Source organism: Triturus cristatus, chromosome 11 (assembly GCF_964204655.1).
Source record: "Triturus cristatus chromosome 11, aTriCri1.1, whole genome shotgun sequence".
Taxonomy (NCBI): domain Eukaryota; kingdom Metazoa; phylum Chordata; class Amphibia; order Caudata; family Salamandridae; genus Triturus; species Triturus cristatus.
Window position 1 is genome coordinate 629,215,977 of NC_140594.1, and position 23,156 is coordinate 629,239,132.

A 23,156-nucleotide genomic window follows, 5' to 3' on the forward strand; every position below is an offset into this window, starting at 1 on the left:
GCCACTGTGTGAGGTTACGGGCTGCTTCGTTGGAGTCCGTAGTGTTGGCGGGAGGATTTTGGCTCAGGGAAGTGGTGAGCTGGTCGGTGGTGATCTTGCTCCAGCATCTTCAGGGAGCCTGTTGCGGGTGGTGGTGGGTCGTGGTTTTCCTGAAGTTGAAGTGGACGTAGCTGTGATCTGTCCAGTGTGGTCTGGTGGAGTGGCTGAAGGAGATGTGGTTGCTGGAGGAGAAGACTGGGTCAAGCGTGTGGCCGGCGTAGTGGGTGGGGGTGTTCACTAGTTGCTTGAGTCCGAGGTTGGCGAGGTTGTCTAGCAGGGTGGTGGTGTTGTTGTCCTTGTTGTTTTCCAGGTGGCAGTTGAGGTCCCCTAGGAGGATGTAGTCCGAGGAGGTGAGGGCAAGCGGGATGATGAAGTCTGCGATGGCTTCGCTGAATTATGTGCGTGATCCCGGGGGTCTGTAGATGAGAGCACCTCTAAGGGTGGTTTTGGGGTCGGTGTGTATCTGGAAGTGAAGGTGCTCGGCGGCGGTGAGGGTGTCGTCAGTCGTGATGCGGATGGTGTTTCTGTAGACAATGGCGATGCCCCCTCCGGTTTGGTTGACCCTCCGGGTGATCTTGTAGCCATCCAGGATGGCTATGGCGATGTCGGGGGCTGAGGAGGCGTTCATCCAGGTTACTGTGAGGAAGGCGACGTCCGGCGCTGTTGTGTCGAGGAGGTTCCAGAGTTCGACGGCGTGCTTGTGGACGGAGCGGGTGTTGAGCAGGATACACTTGAGGTGGTTGTTGTTGGTGCCTGGTCTGGCGGGTGTGGTGCAGGTCCGGAGGCAGGTGAATTTGCAGGCTTGGCAGGTGAAGGGTCCGTGGGTGCGTTTCGGGGTGGCTCGGTGGCAGGCGGGGGTCCGGCCGGTGTTGAGTGCATGGAGGGTGGCGGCGTCGTAACTCAGTCGGGTGGGCTGGCATCGTCGAGGGCCAGGGGTCCTGGCGCTGGGCGCGGACGGGCGCGGCCTCCATATGAGGGGAAGAGGGAGGGAGGAGCAGCTGGGAGGTGGGAGCGGAGCGGCCAATGGGAAGCGAGGGGGCGGGGCCGCGTGGGACGCGAGCGGCGGGAGAAAGTGGCACAGAAGGCAAGAGGGGGCAGGGGGGGGGAGAGACAGGCACAGCGGGCACAAAAATGAAAACAAGGGGCAAGTGGAACAGTAGGTAAAAACGAAAACACAGTCAACAGTAGGCAAAAAAACCGAAAACACAGTCAACAGGGAAGAAGATGACACGCAGTCAAACAGACCAGTCTGCAGGGAGGCAGCAGACAACACGGAGCAGCAGCAGCGGCACACAGGGGGTCTGCGCAGTGGCAGAGGGAGCGACCTGCTTGGTCACAGGGTGCTTGGCCCAGTTGCTCAGGACGCATAGTAGCCCAGGCCCCGGGATATCAGGAGTAAAAGGCCCCAACCCTTATGGTTGGGCCCAGTGCACCTGCTTGCACCGTGGTCCTCTGAAACGGGGTTCTGACAGTGTGCATCTTATAGTGCTGGATACACACTTGCCCCAAAGCAGGTCTGGTGCTATCTCACAAAACACTGAAGCAGGCCAGCACTGCCAGGACAGTTTCAATACCATCTCCTACACCCAGAGTACAAAATCTACTGACTTTAAAGGGTAAATGAGGAACAAGCATTGGCAAAGCCAACAAGCTTGCTGACCTACTGGCTTTGCCAATGCTTTTAATTGATACTGTGCAACAATGGCAAAAAAAAAGGAGCTTGATGAAGCGGATACTGCTGTGGGTCATGTCCTTCTGCTGGTATGCACACACTTGTGATGAAAGCATGCTTGCACCTTCATCATCACAAGAATATTATTTTTTAAAGCAAAAGCGCTTCTGTACTGCAGCAAATGGCAGCTTCTGGCCATCTAAAACAAGAAATAAGAAAAAAAAATAAGAAAGAAAAGGGTATAACAAAAGCAAAGCTGGGTGGGGGAGAGAAGGGACAAATCAGCATGAGGGAGAGAACAACAAACCACAGGGTGAAGAAGCACATGAGGTATAGATTAGCACAGAAGAAAAAGGTAGCAAATCAGAATGCACAGGGGCAGGTGTTTGGGGGAGGGAAATGAGAGAGAAAGCTGGAAAACACACACACTTTTAGGATTGCTGAAAGAAAAAGTCGTTCCTAAACGTGAGCAGTGGAAGTATTCAAGTTATCCTATCAAAATGGTTGTAAAAAGGCTATGTTCCATGGGAGGGTACAAACCCAAGATGGATAAGGAAAGCCGGTGAATAAAAAGCAAGCAAATAGGAGTTGCAACAAAGGCAACCAATGGGCTGGGCCAAAGCCCACTTCGTTTTTGATCTAATCAACAATAGGTTTTTGCCTACCAGGTTACATTTCTGTAAGAGGGAAGGGTCAACTTGGTTGACTTTAAAACACACGATGCTAATAAAACCGGGAATTAACCATGCCTTACAAGCACTGGATCACTGAGATAAGAGTACTGTACAGAACAGAGCTTCTTCACAGCTAGAACAAGAAAAAAAATCAATTATACTTTTGGTTTTAAAAATAAAAGAAGGGCAGAACGTCTTGGTAGGCACCCATGGAAAAATGGATGGAGGTCGCACAAGCTGGTCTGTCCATATATGCTTTCAGCGCGATGCTCTAGATGCGACTATCCACATAGCCCACAGTAAACGGACATAAAACAATCCTGTGAGGTGTCCCAACTTTTACCAACGAAGTCAGAGCAAATCTCGAAGGGAAGAACATCATGGATATCAGCAATTCCCATCCAAGATGTTACATTTGCTGCTGCCAAAAAAGCATCTACATAGCCTTGTCAGACTCCAAAGTGGAACAACAGGGTAAACCTTCATACTGTCAGCTACAAAAGTCCATTTCCTGATCAAGAGCTTCTGCATAAGCAGTGGACGGACGTATATCCTCCATACGCATTCATATGGAATGAAAGCACTGCAGTCAATTCACATGAGCAAGCTGGTAACAGGTAGATGCGGAAATCGAGGATGCCTAGATTTCCACAGGTAAACCTGTTGATTTTTGTGAATCCTAAAAATGTCAGTAATGCATGCAAATCATAGGATTAATATTTGTAAGTTTCCCAAATCTTTTTGTGAACAGGCCCTTTATGAAATATTATAACAAGGGCTCCCAATTAAATGGTATTGATTTTTGCACATTTATGTCCGTACGTATCCATAATTATTTTGCCTATTTTAGAGGTATTTATCCATATGTATTTTGTGCGTTCACAGAGTCGTCATATCAAGTACATTTCCACGTTTATTTAATTTATAAATAAGGACTTGTACTTGGAAGCCTGTCCAGATTAAGCCATCTAACATCCAAATAAAATCTAACATTACACTCAAGTGAAAATATTAGCATTATAGTACTGTCTGTTTTGCACAGCTATTGTCCTGGAGGTCGTGAATGACAGCTGAAGGACTCATGGAAAATTAGACGAATTTCTATTTATTTTCAAAAAACGAAAAATATATAAGACAGCAAAAACACCGTTTTGTCTGTATTTATCTCAAGAAAAATGGGAAAATTGAGAGGTTCAATTATAACTTGCTCCCTTAGCAACAAAAACCATCTTTTTTCGCTACACATGGAAATAGTTTGGAATGTAATCACAGGAAAAGGGAGTCACACTACTAAAGAAAACCCGAGTAATTCCACAATAGTCTGGTGTTTGTGAAAGTCAGATAGGTCTTGGTACACAGAGTAAAATTGTAGATCAGGTTCTGCTCAACATACAACTGTTTGGACCCTTCCCTAGCACTAACTGGAATTCAGCTTGCCTCTTAAAATAAGTTTTTTAAAGTTGAACACAGTTACTTTGAATAAACACAAGATAGTGTTTCTTTTTGATATATCAATTCACTGCATGAGAGCACAATATACCACGATTTATCAGAACATGCTAGTTGCACAAAAAATCCCTACAATGGGAGCACTATTCTTTGCAATTGAAGACTTAAGTGTTTCTTCAAAGAATCTTTCATAACTCCCACTCCACTAAAAGAAGCTATAAACAAAAACATAATAATTGAAAATCATGTGTTATTCCACTTTCTCTGCCAGTTAAAATGTAGAGGTTCGGGGAAAAAGATCATAAGTCACATTTCAGATGTTCTTGAGTATGGGCATTTAACAAAACCCGCATGTTGACTACATGAAATGCATGCATGCCAGCTATGTTGACCCCTACTCTTCCTTTAAAGGTCTTCTCTCCATTGCTATTTGGGTACCCTACATTCACCTTGATCTGATTTGGGTATTAAACTGAAAGTTAGAAGTCCTGAAAGGAAAACTTTACTTACCGAGTAAGCATTTGTTTGTGGCATGCAGTGCAGTAGATTCACATGCTGTGCATACTCCTGGCATCTAGTGTTTATGCCCAGAAGTGTGCAAGTTGTTTTTCTTCGAAGAAGTCTTTTGAGTCACGAGGGAATGAGACTCCCCATCTTACCCTTTTATAGGTGAGAGTGAATCACTGGAGAGTCAGGGGGAAGCTGGCTACACAGATGGTCAGAAGGGCAAGCTTTGTATTTTTTGTCCACCCGAGGTGTAATGACCATGGCATGGACAGTGGTGTGAAAACTCCGGGGTGTGACGATGCATGCCTTTAAGCATGGGGTTGGTACTGGACGGAGAACAGCGTCTCAAAAAGGAAGTCCTCCTCTAGAGGCTCAGTGTGGAGATCCACCTTGTGGAAGGAGGCAGATCTACCAATAGATTTCGGGTAGGAGGTCAGGAGGGGAGGGATGGGCCAGGTACAGGTAGGGATCTGTGTCCCCTAGTGCGTCAGCATTGTAAGTGTCCCAGGGACTCCCCTAGAAAAGAGTGTAAAATGTCACCCCCAGGTTTAAATGAGTCAATCCCCGAGGTGTATAGAGAACAGGGTCACCTGGAGAAGGGGTTGGACAGGTTGAGTGTTGTGGAGCTGAATGAGGTGGTGGGAGTGACAGGCAAGGGGCTTGTAGCCTTGTCCACTTTCTTGCATTGCTTTTGTGAAGGTGGCATGTCCAAGGCTTCCTCGAAGAACAGCTACAGTTTGGACGGATGGGCATCAGATCCCAGAGGGCGGATGAGTATCCAGCCTGTGAGGAGATGTATCATGAGTTGTTTCTGCCGGGCGTCATTTATCTCCTCAAGTATATGGCAAATCGTCTCGAAGGTCCCCAAGCCGTGTCCGGATTTGCTGGTCGGTGGCGATGGTCTCAGCTCCGACACCCAAATTGCCAGCTACAATAGTTGGCTTGGCTCCGCGGCAGAAGCGGCCAGTGCTGAAGCAGTAGATCTTGTTGTTTTCTCTGACGCTGAGCTGAGAGTTGCATCCGAAGATTGAAGTTGGTGTCGACCATGGCCCGAAGGCAGTGGCGGCCTGACAGTTTCCACCTCTGGTGCGCCAGAGTAGCTGGACGACCCTTTGGAGGGAGTTGCTCAGCATGGTATCAGTGTCAAGAGGGATGAGGTGGGGGGAGCTGCTGTAGTCAGCTGGCTGCGCTGGTCAAAGATCTTCAATCTCGAGATTAGACACAGAGATGTCGTCGGGTGGGAAGGTAGGGGGGAGAGAAAGCCTCTTCATCCGCCGCTGGTTGTGGATGTTTTTCCCCCATGATGTCTTCAGGGCCAAAAAGGTTCAGGGTATCGTCTCCGCTCGAGCTCAGCAGTTGCAGAGTGTTTTCTTCTAACAGAAGAAGAGGCAGGTGTAGCAAAAAAAACTTGTGCTCAGGAGACAGACACAAATTACAGACCAGACGGAGATCTATCCGAGGATGTTTCACATTGCAGCAAGGACAAATAGCGAAAATATATCTGTTCCATCAGCCTGAGGACATTTGGGGGGAGGGGTTTGGTTGTAGTTGGAAGGAGGCCCCGAAAGACGAAGGCCCTTGTGGGCCCGAGTTTGACGGAGAGACACCTGGTTGAAACAGGACTTGTTCATCTGAAATGAAGGGAAAGGAAAAACGCAATCAAAAACAATAAAGGCTGAGGGAAGGCGCCAGTGTCGCCTGAAAAAGTGCACCATGACAGTGTCGAACCAGAGCACAAGTTCGAGCCCAATGGTGGAAAGAAAACAATCTAACAATGGAGTCGATGGCCAGGCGCATTAGCAGAAAGAGGAGGAGTGACTTGCAAGACTTTTTCGAAGAAAAACAACTTGGACATATCCAGACTGAAAACTAGATGGCAGAAGTATGCACAGCAAGTGTATCTACAGCTACACATGCCTTGAACATAACTTTTATAATTCTTTACCAACCTTCCAAGGTTCGGATTCCCTCATCGAATAGCTTGCGAGCAGCTGCAGGGCTAAAGAAAAGAAAACACATCTAATGAAAATACAACTCAGCAGAATCGACATGCAAATAATAAGTTCATTGCTTGCAATCCACTGTACAGTCTACCAGTCTAGTACACTCTCTGTCAAGGCAGAACTGATTTTACAAACACAAGGGGTAACCTACAGCACCTGGTCCCATGTCTGCAGTCCAGAGCCTATCTTTCAAGGTATACAGCCAAAAACACAACCAATTAGAATAGCAGCCCAGAAGTCAACTCTTCGGCATGCAGCTAGTTAGTGGGAAGACTACAATTTGAAAACTACTGGGAAAAGAAAAATCATGCCTACCCGATTCCAGTCACTCGAGTCAAGAAATTGATTGAAGAACTGGTATCATCATTTCGAATCTACAGAAAGGATAATCATTAAATAAATCAGGTCATTGCGCAAATCAAAAATAATATACTAACTGATGTTTTATGTTATACCATGATTTATTTCTCAGGCTATGACATCAGAAGGTACATTTTAAAATCCTGCTTCTTAGGGATAACGGAAATATTTATAGGTCAGAGGCCAGCACATGCTTCCACACAACAGTTAGTTAGATGAAGCAATGATCGCTAGTGTGAAAGAGAAGAGAGGATGTACATTCCACAAACCAGGAAGCCACTAAACATGTACTGCATGGTCTTGGAATACAACACACTAACAACACTATTGATTTGAAAAAGTTACACTTGTTTTCTGGAGAGTACATGGTCAAATATTTCAATGTACAGACTATTATACTTCATTGCATCTGGAATGCTCATCAATACCGTGTAAAAATGCATTTACAAGACAGCAATGGGGACCGATATTTCAGGGGCAGAGACAGTGCTGCATCAAATCACAAGGAAACTGCGACAGATTTCTCATTGGGTGGCATGTGGTGCTATAGCTCTGGAAGGCTTCACTAGTTCATTGATAGCATCAGCTACTCACAGATTTGCTTTTGAAAAATTAGATATGCCATCACAGCTCGAGTTCAAAGATGACATCAGGGCTATTTAATAATCTTGGGTGACAAGGACTCATGAAATAAATTGTATCAGAGCTCTTGAATGTTGAGTGATAACTGTTGTAGGGAGGCCAGAACTGACAAAGGAAGATGAAAGATCGAAAACGGTTTCTAAGGATGGCAGCAGGTGACATGGGATAAAAGAAGCGATGGTGGTGACTAAATGCGGGCAGCAACGGTCACAAGAGACCAGGTGGCACTAGGGTGATGGAGGGTAGTGAGAAAGGGTAATGTGGATGTGCAGGTGAAAGAGTTTATGATCCCGGTTTATAAAGGGAAGGAAAACAAAAATCACCTTTTCCAGCTTCCGCAACTTTCCGGTTGTTAAATACTCATCAATCTTTTCAGAAATTTTGGCACCAACTCCTTCCTAAATAAAGAACAAAAATTCAAATATGTTAAACAGTTTCCTGTGCACATGTGTATGCTCCAGTGACAAAATAACCTAGAACTTAAAAGGCATCTCTTCTCGGCCTTCAGCAAACCATGCAGCCGTAGTTTAAACCAAAAAAAGCACTACTGAATGACTGTTCAGCAAAAGACATTCCAAATATATTAGAACCACCTAGGTTAAAACATCATGAGCCCAACATATGCGATTGATCTCTACGACACACAGCTTACCCACAGCAGCCCCAACACCTTCCCATCACACCCGGCGTCATAAATAGGAAAGATAAGCGTTGTTTATTAGAGAAAAATACGATTTGCAAAAACATCAACAATAATACGAAAAAACAGCTAACCCAAAGTAAAGTGGTCAGGGCTTCATAATCAAGGTCAGTAAAGAGTACGACTGAAGTCACATAAAAACTTTGACAAATTTCTAATCCTTTATTAGCTCAGGCATAGAAAAAACATAAGAATGCAAATATCAATTCTAAGGTCATTATTCCAGGAAAATGAATTAGTTACATATTTTGTTAATGTGCTCGGAAAAAAACGTGAATGGGCTAGTAAAATGTAAAGATGGGCAGGATTAACACATTCCTATTGGGGAGTTTATAAAAAGTGCCCATGGTGAAAACAGCCTGAGTGCGCCTGTGCAATATTTTACTTATTGTGACTCATCATATTGCAGACAGAGGTGTGACAAAGTCTGAAAAAAACTTGATACTAACTAAGTTATTAAAAACTAAAAAGAAAAATACAATAGAAGAGAAACCACTGAGAACATGTGCAAATCACCACTGCTCTCTATTGGGACATTGACTCAAAAAAAAATTAATAATTGTACTAGACCTCTACATGGGTATTGTGCTTAAATATAGAACTGCCGATGCACTCATTATGGCAGCATTTAATCTTTGTGATTTGGAGGGTGGGCATTGAGACCTGAGTTCTGTTTAAGAAGCTCAAACAAAGTTCAGAAGATGTCCACACAGATATTCTGGGTAGTTCAACGATATAATGGAAGGAGACAGCTGAAAACAGAATACCCTACTTATAGTATAGCAGAACTATTAGCCCATATCAAATAACTCACCAGTTTCTTTGCTTCACTTCCATTTTTAATCTTAGTTGGATATTTGGAAATAACAGATGCTGCTTTCCTGAGAAGAGAAGAAATAAAAATAACATTTATCTGAACTGTGGGTTTGTTAGGCTTAGAGTCAAACTGCTCATATTTTCTGTAAAAATTCTAAGTCCTGGGTCGGTGTCTGTGCAATGAGTGCGGTGCAACTGGCCTGAAAAGCGCCATTGTACAAGCAGTGAGGCCTTATTAAGTTAATCACAAAACTATGCCATCTCAGCGGCCAAATAAGGAATTAAACAGTGGGTCTCTGCTTTTGCCCACAGACAGGCCACTACTTGAAATGTGCTGCCAAAGCAGTAGGAAGAATAGGGGAGGATATGAAAAATGCATAACCATTTGATCAAAATGCACAGAGGAACTTTACTTGTCAGTGGAAGCTTACAATAGCAGAACATCCCCAGCATAAGATCTTCAAAGCAAATCAGGTATTGGGCAATCCGGTTTTAAGTGCTGCTAAATTTGAGACATAAGCCAATTTTGATTTCGTAGAGTTTCTTTCTTGATTGGAGAGAGAATTAATACAGAGAGGGGCACATGCAAGGTATTTTGCGATCGCAATCAATGTGATTCGCAAAAATCTTCCGTTTGCTAACGCAAAATGGCCTTCCCATATGCATGAAAAGTTTTTGGGATTCGTAAATCAGGTAATCGAAATTTCTTGTGATTACCTAAATTGGGAATGCAAATTAAAGCATATGCAAGAAGCCTTTCTTAAATGCGAACTGTGCATTTAGGAAACTCTAGCATCAAATCCAAGTTGATGCTAATGTGTGCATACTTTTAAAAATGTACAAAACTGCATTTTTCAAAGTGCCATGTGGCGCACACATGCCCCTAGGGCATGTGTGTGCCTTACTGTGCACCTTTTTTGTGCTGGGGGCGCCACAGGGGGGCCTTAGGCCCCCGGGCACCCTTGCCTTGGCATTACCTAATTGGTAATCGCAAATTAGGTAATTGCAATTTAGGCAATGCAAGACCATTCCCACCTATGGGCCTGGAGGCCCAAAGGAAAGAATGGAGTCGCAATAGCAATTCCCTAAATGTGATTGCAATTCTTAAGGAATCTCAATTAGAGAATCGCTATTTGCACCCTTTATTGATGTACTGCATTTTGCGACTACCTAATAATGATTTCTTAAAAATCGCTATTTGGTAATCACAAAAATGAAGTTTGATGCATGTGCCCCAGAGAGGGGCAGCGCAGTGGGCAGATTGGCTGACTCCAGAGCGCGGGGATCACGGTTCGATCGGCAGCTTAGCTCAGAATCATGCGACTGAGCATTGCTCAATTAATCTCCCCTATGTCCCCGCGCCTTGAAACATTAAGGGGTGAAATGTTCACGCTTTACAACTAAGGATTTATTATACAGAAACCTTCTTGTGTTCCTACCAACATCTGATTGGTCATACTGTTTTGTGTCTTTCACCTCTATGGCTTTTGAGAAATGTATTCCTAATAGCAAACCAAGCTATCCACCCAAGATCTGCCTATCTTATAAATATCTCCTTCAGATACTGTTAGTCCTTTACTTATAAATATAGTGTCTCAAATTTAAGGGAACGTTTTGGCCTGGAATAGATCTATATTTCCGGTATCCATTTATATGCTTTTACTTCTGCACCTAAATATGTTGCAGGGGTAATGTAGAGTTCGGCACTTCAACTTTGTTTTTTAATCTTTGTCTAAACGCACCGGATCATCTTCTGCATGCCTTAGGTTTCTGCCCTTTCATGTATGCAGATGTTGCTGAATATCAAGTAGGTTAAAGCTCAGAGCATCTCAGCATTGCATTTATCATTGGACTTATCCCAATGTTATATTAATGTAAACTGTTAAATATTTTGAACCCTATAAATCATGGATTTTCTCAACCATGAATTAAGTCGATAATTAAATTAAAGCACTGGCTGCCAATCATGAAGAGAATTCATTTCAAAGAATCGTGTCAAGCATCCATTTTTCCATCAAGAAGTCCTGTTTTCCGCCTCTTGCAGAGATTGTGAAATTCTACTTCTCTGGAGAGTTGTGGGGGGCGGGGGAGCGGGGTTAAGGGATGCTATTCACCTGGGTATGGCTATAGCCAATGGAATTCTCTTTCTGGGCTGGAGAAAAAGGAGCAGATGATCTGCTTTTTTGCAAACGTTTGAAAACCTGGCTGTTTGATAACCAATGTAATCTCACACGAGGTAGTTTTGAAACTATCTCTTTGGGACTCTGGTCTATGGCGCCATAAAACCACAGGAGGGAGAATGTTGTGTCCCACAGGAATCAAAGTAGACTGATTAGGGAAAATTGAAAATACCATGGCCTGTTGTACGGACATTTTTAGATCTGGGCCAGAGACAACTTTAGTTGCCTCTCCGGATTTCTTGCAATCAATACAAATAATAATATAGAACATTACATACATATAAGGGGCCTTCGACAAAACCTCTTCAGTCATTGGCTACTTGTAATGCATTGTCATTTAGAACCTGCCCACAGGTCTGCATATATACACTGAGCTACGGATGAGTTTCCTTCAGCCACTGGCATCAGCATCATGTTTAGATTTATCCCCTGAACAGCCATTCAGCGTACGTGGTGTCAGGGAATGCGAGTTATGGCATTCAGCCCCATTACTGTCTACACGCACATCATAACTGCTGGCATATGAAGGTAAGTTCATTCATAGCCACTACTATGATATACAACACATCAACCCTACCTTCCTGACTGACCGAGGGAGCTGCTGTGGACAGCGAATCAGTCAGGGTGGCGAACATAGCACTGCCCCCCCCCCCCCCACCACCAAATGACAGGGTATCTTCTCATCTTGTGGTTTGTAAAAAGAGTAAAGTTCAGAATACATACGTTGGAAAACGAGGCAGCATCTGTGAGGTCTGCACAAATAACATGACTACATTTGTCCTCCACTGGGAACCAAACACCCAATTGTAGCGCCTGACTCTCAGAGGGTAGCGTTGCAGAGCAGTCTGAGGCTTACTCAAGGGAGGTGGTGTGGGCTAGTAATCGCCATTTGCAGGTGCACAAAAATAACACTCAATAATTGATTGTCCAGTCTGTACTTTGATTTATAAAAGTAAGAGTACATTTATTAAACACACACACCACTCAATACTATGCACCAATTTACAAATATACATAAAGCTGTTGGAATTACTTTGTGACATTGCATAACATCTCCACCCCTCCCGCAGGGGGGTGGGGTCTAGTACCACCACTCCCATGTATGCACATCAACTTGCCCCCAATGCAGTTAGTTGAACATAACCTGGAGCGAGGGCCCTGCGCACTGGCACCATCCCAGTGGCGACCCACCCCATTACCTCAACAAGCATTAAAAAGGGGTAAACCTGCCTTGGTGACACATGACCCTGACTGAGCATCTCCTACTGACCATAAAGTATGCACCTCAATATCTTAAGGGCTAGCAGTCTGGGGTCTTCACCTAAGCACAGCAACAAGAATCCATGTTTACGCACACTTTAGAATGACAGTACTCATCACCTTGGTTGATCATTTGAATGCATTGCAATTGCAGCCCCTAAGGGCATCACAGATGAAATCACAGGATTGCGCATATACAGCCAGACACCCTAGCAGGACTGTCTGGCAACATAGCCCCACTTGGCTTATGACATCTCCTTACACATGTGACTTACAGTCCCTTCAAAAGAAGTACTCCTGGCAACTACACTTCTCCTGCAGTGCGCCTCTTCACTTTAAAAGGAATCACAGGTAAAAGCATGGGATTACGTAAATACAGCCAGACCCCCTAGCAGGAAGGTTCAGCAACATAACTCCATTTAGCTTAACTTCACCTTACACAGGTACTTCACTTTACACATGTGACTTTCAGTCCACCTAAAAAGAAATAACCAATAGTAAATGCATTTCGGTGCAATTACACCACTTCACCTCCAGGGGATGCCCTTCTCCAGACATCCCCAACTCAGCCCTTCACTCCATGATACACTTCATAGTACACCCTCAGCTGTAGAACATAAGTTCCAGCCTAGAAGGTGTTAAAGGCTGGCTGAGCCCTTGAGGGGTTATTCTTTCAGATGCCTCCGTGAAACTTAGGGGTGGACTGTTCTTCTTTATGCTGGGGGAGACTGCGGTGCTTCTGCAGCCCCCCTGCACCCCTTTACACACATGAGGGTGTCCCCAGGCACCAAAATGGCAGATTTATTCGTGCTGGGGGGGAAGACTTCGCGCTCCTCCAGCAGCTCCCCCAGCACCTTTTCACAAGTGAGGGTGACCCCCCTCCTCTGGGGGCCACAAAGCACCAAAACGGCAGATTTCCAAATGCCTGGTGAGGCATTATGGGGCACTTCATGCTCCTCTTTACCAGCCCCAGCCACTGGGAACACTCTTCTCCGCCCTCAGGGTCTCTGATTCAGCAGGGTGCTGTCTTCTCTGGCTCCCTGCGCCAGCCTTTCGCCAGGCTCTGCTTTTGGGCCTCTTCTCCCTGCGCAGAGGCCCATGCTTCTGTGCACCAGTCCTGGGCTCTTCTTCTGGTGCTGATAGGGTCCTGAGGGCAGTCAGGGGGTCTCTCCTTCCAACTGCCCATTGCGCCAGGCTCCAGCACCTTCACCCTCAGCAGACCACACCCCAGAGAGACCTTCTCTTCCTGTGCAAGCACTTTTTAAAAGTTGAGTAGGGGGCTGGCAGGAAGTCTCTGTTGGTCCTATCAAACAGCGACACATCACATCCCTGCCCCTGTTCCCTCCTTCTTGTCCAGCCTCTGAGCTTGTTCAAAATGGTGTCGTCCAGGGTTTCTGGCCACATGTCTGAAGCCTCATCCCCCACGCTGCCTTCCCTCCTTGGTGCAGCCTGGTGCCTGGCACCCAGTGACAGCTGCTAATTGATGAGCCTGTAGCCCCTCCCATCTTCTCTTCGTGGAGAGGAGGCCCTAGCTAGTGGAAGAAAGGTTATCAATCCATCCAGCTGAGGTCAGCCCTCAGCCTGGGTCTGGTCCTGGCTGGCTCAGAGAAATATGACAGTTCTGGATGACCCAAAGGTATTGTGGCATATGGGTGGTTCAGTTAAGGTTGTGGCTCATTTTGGAAGTCATGCAAAACTGGGCCCAAATTGGAGGCAATAGGTATCTTGTGAAGCCCCAGGGTGTCCATTAACATATCATAGGGTATTAGGGCACCATCTTGATAGAGGTTGACTAATGTTTGTATGCCTGCTGCCTGCCAGGTGGAGAGTTCCGCGATATGGTGGTAGTGTGGAATCTCGGCTTGCTGAGCAGAGGCAGCGCCGGTCTATACGGAACGTGTTATGTACAGGCTTCTGCAATAGCAACGGTATGCAACTCCTAGGAGCAATGGCTCTGGTGCGCTCCCACAAGTGCAGGGATTAAATAGTTGGGCTGAGTGAGCCCAGGATGGTAACAGCTTGTCAGAGTGTGGCTTACCCACCACCCATTTTACCACCACTGAAGCTGGGAGGCAAGATAATATTGTTGCATGTTGGAAACTGCCAGCCTGCCTTGGTTTATAGGTAAATACAGTTTAGAGTGTGCCACTCGGCAACCTGTGTAATTTTTCTAGATGTATTCTCTCATAGTGCTCTCATACTTACGAAGGTTAGGGGGCACAATTTAGAGGAACATGTTTATGAAGTAGTATAATAGCTGTGGTGATATTCCCATCTTGAGAAATGCCACTCGACCCATGACAGATAGTGGGAGTGTGCGCAAGAATGCCATCAGGGATCCGATAGTATTTTTTATTTAAACATATTTTTATTGGCATTTATAGTTTACAACAACAAAGTGCGGTAAGATACATTTGGTTGGATTGCATTTCTCGCATTTTACATTGTGGTACCTTGCTATCCACACATTAATTAGACGGATATCCTGAAATATTAAGGTCTTAAGTCAAGTGATTGCTATATAGAACTGAGGTGCGAAACTGGGGGAACGTTCATGGAGTTCTGGGTACGGATGTCAGATGAGGTATCAGGGCGATTTGTGTCTCACTAGTCGGTACGCCTGTGTGCTACTGGGGGTGAGGGGGGAGAATGTGGTCGGTCCTGCTCCGATATCTGGCCTTCGAGTGTGGCGTGATGCGTGGTGCTAATAACACTCAACATTATGTGTGCGCTGCAGGAGGAGATCTGGTGCGGGTATTTGCGGTCTGAGCTTGTGATAGTGGGTCCATCGGTGTGTGCGGGTCGCCGTCTGGGTCATCACGGAGCGGTGGCTGTTTGAATTGGTGCAGTAATAGGGCCCACTCCATAGAATTGGGGTGTTTACGTATCTCTTTCACCTCTTCCTCTTGTAATGTTTCTTCCTCTGCTGTTGCCCATTTGTGTAACGCTCCCACTAATGCCGCAATCGAAGGGCCTGTTGGGGATCGCCAGTGCATGGCTATACTCCAAAATGGCCAGCGAGATAAATCTGATGGGCACTTTGTGTTGCTTTTGTTTCCGGAAAATACCTAGTGCACAGGCTTCCCAGGTGTTCAAATGTGTAAGCCCGGTGAGATCTCCGAATGACTTGTGAACATTTTGCCAATATGGTTGTAGTGTGATGCAGTTCCAGAACATATGATAACAATCTGCTTCCTGTGAGTGGCATCTAGGACATAGGAACTGGGTGTCGGCATAAAACCTTTGGAGGCGTGCTGGCGTCAGATACGCCCTATGTAGGATATAGAATTGTATATTTTTAAAGCGTGCGTTTCTAGACACATTCTTGGAGGGATCTGATAGTAGTTTTAGCCCTTCCGAGTTAACCTTTTAACAGGTCGGTTGGTTGAGGATAGATTATCATCCCCAAGTAGCTGAACATATTAGGTTGCCACATGATAGGAACGCCATTAAATATAAGTGATGGGTCAGGAAAGTCTGCATTAAATGATAATAAATATGACTTGGCCCAGTTAACCCGCAGGCCAGAAAGGGCAGCAAAGTCATTGAGAGTCTGAGCCAACTCGGTAGAGGCCAAATACACGTTTCAGATGTACAGGAGCAGATAGTCGGCATACAGTGAAATCGCATCCGTCCCGTCTCTCAGCGTGATACCACAGTTCATGCAGTGTGCTCAGATGGCAGCAGCTAGTGACTCGACAGCCAGAGAGGGAATCAGCGGGGCCAGCGGGCAACTCTGCCGGTTGCCCCTACATACTGCAATTGGGTCTGATATGTAGGACTCGCTCTTTAGTTTTGTTGCTGGCTCAGTATAGAGCATTTGGAGAAAGCACCTTCCAATACCGCTGGTAAGGTGGCAAATAAAATACACACTCTAGAGAATGAAAGGCCTGCTCCAGCACCAGGCATACCGAGTGTGGCCACTCAAGGGTTGAGTATTTGGAGACCTGGCGGAAGAGCAGCAAGTACAGTGAGTTATTACGGGCCGGGACAAACCTGTTTTGGTCTGAGCGGACCAGGGATGGTACTAAGGGAGCCATGCGGTCAGCCAGAACCTTGGTAAGTATTTTATAGTCAGTGTTTAGTAATGCCAGGGTGCGGTAGGAACCCAGACCAGTAGGATCTCTGTCTAGTTTTCGCAGAGATATGAGTAGGGCCTCATGTATCGACATAGGGAGATTGGATGCCGCAAATGCCTCATTATAGAAGGCTTGTCAAAGGGGGGGGGATGGGGGGGGGGGTCAGTGTCAGAGCATAGGTTTGTAGTACTCAGCCGGTAGGCCGTCAGGTCCCAGGGACTTACCCGTCACCAGGGCCTTGATGGCTTCACGGATTTCAAATGGTTTTATTAGCTCATCAAACTCCCCCAGCTGATCAGGCGTGAGGGCGGGTAATCTGATTGTGGAGAAGAATGCATCCAGGTGGTCAGCCCCAATTCTCACGGTCGACTGGTAAAGGGGGGTGTAGTGGCATGTTAATTCGGCTTGGATTTCATGTTGAGTGTGGAGATGTCCAGTGAGGGCGTGCAGCGAAAAAATAGGGTGCCGGGGCTGCTCCTGGTCAGAGTACATGTGGGTATAGGATGAGGGTGAAGTATAATTGAGGCACCTCAGGTGCTCCAGCAGTGTGCTGCTGCCAATAACGGGCACACTCTGGAGTTGTTACAGATTGTGTCTCAAGTTTCAAAAGCGTGTTTTCAATGTGGGGGATACTAGCATCTAATTGTTTGCAAGTGTTCAAAGTCAGTCTCAAGCTATGCCCCCTGATGGTCACCTTAAAGGCATCCCATTTAATCAACCCATCATTTGCGGAATTGGTGGTGTTAAAAATATTGTGCTGTTCCTGCTTCCAATGATTCCCTCAAAGGTGGATCCTCCATCGATGTGGGTTGAACGCACCACATGGGTATGGCTGGTATGTCTGACTTATATTTAAGGTGCATGAATTGAGGATTGTGGTCTGATAGCGTGAGACCTAAATGGTTAGTCGACCAATGGGGAGGAGTCTGGCCGATCCCAATATTCGGTCAATTCTGATGTGTAGTTTGTGGGATGAGTAATAAAATGAGTAGAGGCGTTTCAGGATTCAGGACACGCCATGTGTCTACGTAGCCCCAATGTTGTAGACAGTTGCTTAATGCTTGGGCATTTGAAGTTGCTAGGGTGTGTGGTAGTGGGGGAAAGGAGTGGTCTAGTGTGGTATGTAGAACAGAGTTAAAATTTCGCCCCCAACAGCCTTGGATCTTCTCTCCAAACAGATATTGTGTTAGATATTTTCTGAAGGTATGCAGACTGGTATGTGTTGGGGACATATACTGACCTAGTAATAGCCGGTGACCTTGTATTAAGACAACATACCCCTCTGTGTCAAGTGTTACTTCGTCCACCACAAAGGGGATCTCTGGCCTTACCAGTATCAGGACTCCCCTTGCATAGGAGGAGTAGTCAGTGGTAATTACTTGGCCTCTGCATCGTCTCTGAAGTCTATTGGCTTCGGATAGTGTTAGATGTGTCTCTTGCAGCAGGGCTATGTGGGCGGACCTACGCTTAATGTAAGAGTATCGGAGCAAGGGGGTGTGCATGCCTTTCACATTCCAGGTGATGATGTTAGTGTACGTCATGAGGAAGATTTGCTAATACCCCGCAAGCAGGGGCGCCCTTAAGAGCGGGGTCTATCACTACATATGTCGACATGGTCAGGCAAACGTGGCCGTGGGCCACTGTAATCGAGTGGTCTGTTTTTACAGATACAAAACAATACAAAAGTTAATCAGGCGTTGGCAGATTTGAAATTGCCGCTGAAGCAAGCCTCATCGGCAGTTCATAAAAAGCCATTTTTGGAGTAACTTCTGGTAGGGCCAAGGAGTCCATTCTTTACAGCCATGTGCTAGAAGAGCCATTGTTGCATGAAGTTTTTATGGAGTTCGCATCTTGGTTCGAGGTCAAGTTATGGACTTGCATAGTGGAAGCCATATGTAGCACTTGTCATTGCTCTAGTATTACTTGTTCCAAGTCTGGCACTGTTCTAGACTGAGAAGGGCGACTTGTCTTTCTGTGGCGCCTGCGGCCCCTCATCAAAGTCTCCCGTTCTTCCCGCGCCAATGGGTGCAGGGCCAAGGCCATAGTTGCAACGGTTTCCAGCCAGTCCCATGCCTTCTCGGAGCAGTCGAAGAAGTGTTGTCGCATTACTACAACGTCTATTACTCTTAATAACTAGTTGCAAATTTGGTGTTTGTATGGGAAATATTGCTTTGCTTGGTTGAAAAACCCGTCATGATTAGCATTCTGATGCCAGTGAAATGGTTTTCCCATCCCTCTTTACTGCTTTGCTTAATTTTATGTTATATTCTTCTTCCTGCCACTTTATTCACTGTTAGTAATCTTCACTGGACGTTTTTCCAACCTTACGGTGTAATCACACATTGGTAACTTGAACAGCCTTATTTATAGTCCAGGCTTTTACTCAGTTGGGCATATTTGATAAGGTAACACTATCTGCTGTCACAGATAGAGGATTACTATTAAAATAATAAGCACATTTCGAGAAAATGGTGTGGTAATTGTCTCTTAAATTACAACAAAATCATAAGCCCGGAGCAGAATATGTCTGATACTCACATCACCTGTTGTGAAATGCTGGTTTCCGGTTTTAAATCTCCGCCATCTATTACCAAGTAGCTCCACTTGACTCTACGACCAAACTATTCTGAGTGAGCCAAAGAATGCTTTTTATTTGAGCAGATGTTTTCTACGTTTTAACCATATTTTTACAGTAGGCATAAATAGTTTAAACAAATTGAAAAGGACCGGAGAGGAGTACTTTTATGTATAATAAAAAGAAAACACAATAACCAAACTTAAAAGCATATGGAAAACAAATGTTGAAAATGAGGTTGAAGAGGCGATGGGTTATAAAGCTGAGGATCACCCAGGCCTACAATGCTGTGGTTAGACCGACTAACTGGCCTAGAGAACTGCTACATACCATTAATTCCACATTTTAATTGGTCAATGACACAAATGCCTGCTTAAGTACCAAAGAATGCACATGGAGATGGCATGAAGATTCACCAAAGAATGGAAATGTATCAACAATGTCTGTAGCTTCTCACCCTGGAGGATGGCAATTACCTTACCTGTAGGCGTTGTACTTGTGGATTGCTCGATTAACATTCCTCTCATAGTTGGCAAGTTCTGAAAGGCAGAAAACATGTATCAAGAGAAGGGAGTAGATATTGCTAAAAATTAACCTCTCCGTTTATCATGTCACCTTACAAACAAGGATGCTGCTGGAGACCCAACACACTGGTGCACAAGGACCTATAGACAGGTCTAATGCACCGCCGCACACAAGTATTGCTGAGAAAACAATCAACCAGGACCTTCTAGGAACCCAAGCAACTGAGGGGTGGGGAGTAGGGATGCTGTCACAGATGTTTACACCGGTTTAGCTTGAGGTGGCCGGCTAACAGTTTCTGGTACTAATGACACTCTATTGCAAAAGTTTTAGTTAGTGTGTAAGAAGTGGACCAAGGCAACAGCTCACAAGCGAAAACTGCTGCTGCAACTGCTTTGCTGCTCCCTTTGGTCTTGTAAATCCTTGTGGGGAGAAGAAACATTGACATTTAGGAGGTATTAGCATGTAGGCACCAGAGCAGTGAGACAAAGACAACACGAGGTAGTGTGCTATAGATAATCCTCACTGTGCACAGTCATGACACCATGAGGATGGGACAGACTGCAAATCTGTAACACTGCAAAATGGAGAGCAGACAGGGATGGAGTGGCCTGGCTTGGTACCAAACATGGAAGTCCATGAGTTGGTGAGCTTGTTATGTGCAACAGGCAGTGGAACACATTACGTTCATCTTCTATTATTTCATTAAAGTTTGCACCACAGTAATAGTGGATACTTAAAAGTTTGATGGTAAACGAAGTAAGTGAGACGGACAGGTTGGTAAAAAGGGGAGAGCACTGTACATATTCACCCCCAGAAAAAATGGAAACTGTAGTGGCCGTGGTGGGGGGGGGGGGGGGGTGCATGAAAAGAAAGGTTCAGCTTCTTTGGACTAGTAGCTGATGGATATTTTCCTGACCATCTCTTTTATGAACTGCTGGGTGTCAATTTTATTCTGTAATATTATCGCTGTATGAATAAATATTGGTTTTTGATTCATGGTCAAATAGGATTCATTTACCCAGGTGAAGTCAAGTCTTTTATGAAGATTTATTATTTTGAAACACTTGTGCAGAGAATTTGAAAATACCCGTCATAATATTGCATTATGTTAGACCCGAATGTGGCTACAGAACAGAGCAGTGTCAGTTTATGTAATGAAACAATATTTCAATATAACTATGTGTAAAGGAATATAAACCTATCGTAATTATGGAAATACCACCAATCTATCACTCTCAGCCCCCAGATCTTTTCTTACAAAACGAGAACTCAAGGTTTAGCAGAGATAATGAATAAAGAAGCTGAAAGGTCTTTGGTGGCCAAATTAGACTAATTGTTGGTTCTATTGAAGGTAAATTACAAAGATCAACAATGAAAACACCAAACCAATAATGCTAAAACAACATACAGTAACTCTAGTGGTATACCATAAAAGTAACCCAGGAGCCTTAGGATTCAGTTAAAGCCTCCTCTATGCAAGGATTAAAAAGGTTACATACATTGAATAGGATTCAGAACAAGTTTCCATTTGATTTAATACTCTTAATCATTCAAGACCTTACACTAAATGTTCAGGTAGTGCAAATCAAAAATAAATAACTGAACTCAAAATACAACACATGGACAAAACATTGGAAGAGATGAATATCAAAATAGAACAATATCATAAGGAAACTGAACACAGTAAATTTAGAAAACAAATGTGATCCCTGTGATTATTGTAAAATGTAAGTTCCATTACCCCACCTCTCTATCTGCCCGTTTCATCGCATGCACAAAGGGAAATTATGAGATGCTCTAATTTCTTACAAGAAAAAATATCCATGATCAAATTTGCTCTTTTTTCTGCTACTGCTCATACCCTACCTCTAAGTCCAGAACATGTACCACTAATGCAAATGACTGTTCTAGACTGCCTTGATAAATAATGCCTACATTTACTTCTAGCCTCAAAAACAGGCAAGCACAATCATTTCCATCCAATCTCAACCATCTAATTTCTAGCAAAAATACTTGAAAGCTGCATAGAAAAGCAACTGAAGAACTATCAATGAATAAAAAAAATACATCCTTGATGACCTTATGTCAGGCTTCAAATCTGGCAGCAGCACAGAAAAAGCAATGCTACTCAAAATCGACTACTTTCTGAGCATCTTGGATAAAGAAAAGCCTTGCCTCCTTATTCTTATCAACCTATCTGCAGTGTTTGACATAGTCAAACATGCCTCTCACTTCAAAATTGTGGAAGAACAGATGGGTTTTATGGCTTCTGTCCTGTGATGGTTTCAATCCTACCTGAGCAATTGCTCCCAGGTTTAAAACTAGCAAAATCTCTATCTAGAACTAGGTCTCTTAGACAGGGAGTTCTGCAATGGTCCACCATCAACACTACTCTCCTCAATGTATAGATGGAATCACTCTGTGCTCTCTTGATACAACCAATTTCTTTTCACCTCTTATGCAGCATAATACTCATGTTAGACAAGCAAGTGGTCTCATTAGAAGCTTTTAACCATTTTGACATTATTCTAAGAGATAGACCTTCAGGACTGCATGACCCAACACCAGCTAGAGGGGTGGGGAATTTTATAACATTTTTGTTTTTGCATAGGACATGGTATGTCATAAATCTATTTGCCCTGCAAAATAAATATCCAGTTGTCCTTTCAGTGTGTTGCAGTGACGTAACAAACTATGTTAGTATTCTCATTATAGCAGAAGTCTGATAACAGCCTCTCTGATTATGCCAGGACTCATAGCAGGGTCTGGATTCTAGAAATGTCCTGATGGCATCACCTTTCCCCAAATCTGCACACAGGGGCTGGAAGCAGAGAGAAGTGGTAGTTCCAGGGTAAAATACACTTGATTAAATGCACACCTACAAAACTGCATGTTCAAGAGTTTACCAACTCATCTCTAATCTCTTGCCACACTGGGAAAGGTTGGAAATGTACTCATTACAAGGGCAGAAGTAAAACGTTTTGCAGGGTGGGGAAAAGGGAATGTAGGGAAACTGAACTTGCAAACGCTCAGAAGATTTTTGCATGAGCAAACATGCACATGAATATTTGCGCATGCTAAACGAAACTCACAAGTTTTTCTTCTGTTTTTTTTAATGAGTACGATTTCCCGCCCACTTCTTCCAATGCCTGAAAGTCTTAAATCTGCACTAATGGAAAAACATATACCAAAAGTGCACTTTTGTAACTAAATAATAAATGTGGGGCCCATAATTAAGTCGGCCAATACCTTTTGTTTTTACTAAAATTGTACATATATATTACCTACTGGCGGTTGCCAGTAGGTAGTGATGTTAGGACCTATTATCCATAGGAAAATCGTAACGTTTTTTTCACAATAACTTTGGCATCGGTTGACTAATCTTCCCTAAATTTTCAAAACTCGTGGGGCGCTCCGGCCAGCTCCTATTTTAAAAGTTTCGGGGTGATTTGGCAAGTGGGGGCCGAGAAAAAAAGGGGGGTCCCAAAACGTGTTTTCTCCATGTTAATTCCCATAGGAAACTTTAGATACGGCTACAGCCCGAACTGCTGAACGGAATTACACCAAATTTGGCAAAAATTTAGCCCTTGGTTCAGAAAGATACCTTTTTTTGTTAAATGGTGTAAATCTGTTCAGTAGTTCATGAGAAATTAGAAAAAGAAAAAGTTTCAATAT

At 44.5% G+C, this 23,156-nt stretch overlaps 1 protein-coding gene across 1 annotated transcript in view; it reads right to left on the reverse strand.

Moving 5' to 3' along the window:
* The window catches only part of POLB (DNA polymerase beta), a 188,814-nt gene that overhangs the window by 109,102 nt on the left and 56,556 nt on the right, over positions 1-23,156 (reverse strand). Inside the window, exons 2-6 of the mRNA XM_085634088.1 lie at positions 19,438-19,495; positions 8,861-8,927; positions 7,670-7,744; positions 6,660-6,718; positions 6,291-6,340 (exon numbers count right to left, since the gene is read on the reverse strand). Coding sequence (XP_085490214.1) covers positions 6,291-6,340; positions 6,660-6,718; positions 7,670-7,744; positions 8,861-8,927; positions 19,438-19,495 — 309 coding nt within the window. The remainder of the gene's footprint in view (positions 1-6,290; positions 6,341-6,659; positions 6,719-7,669; positions 7,745-8,860; positions 8,928-19,437; positions 19,496-23,156) is intronic.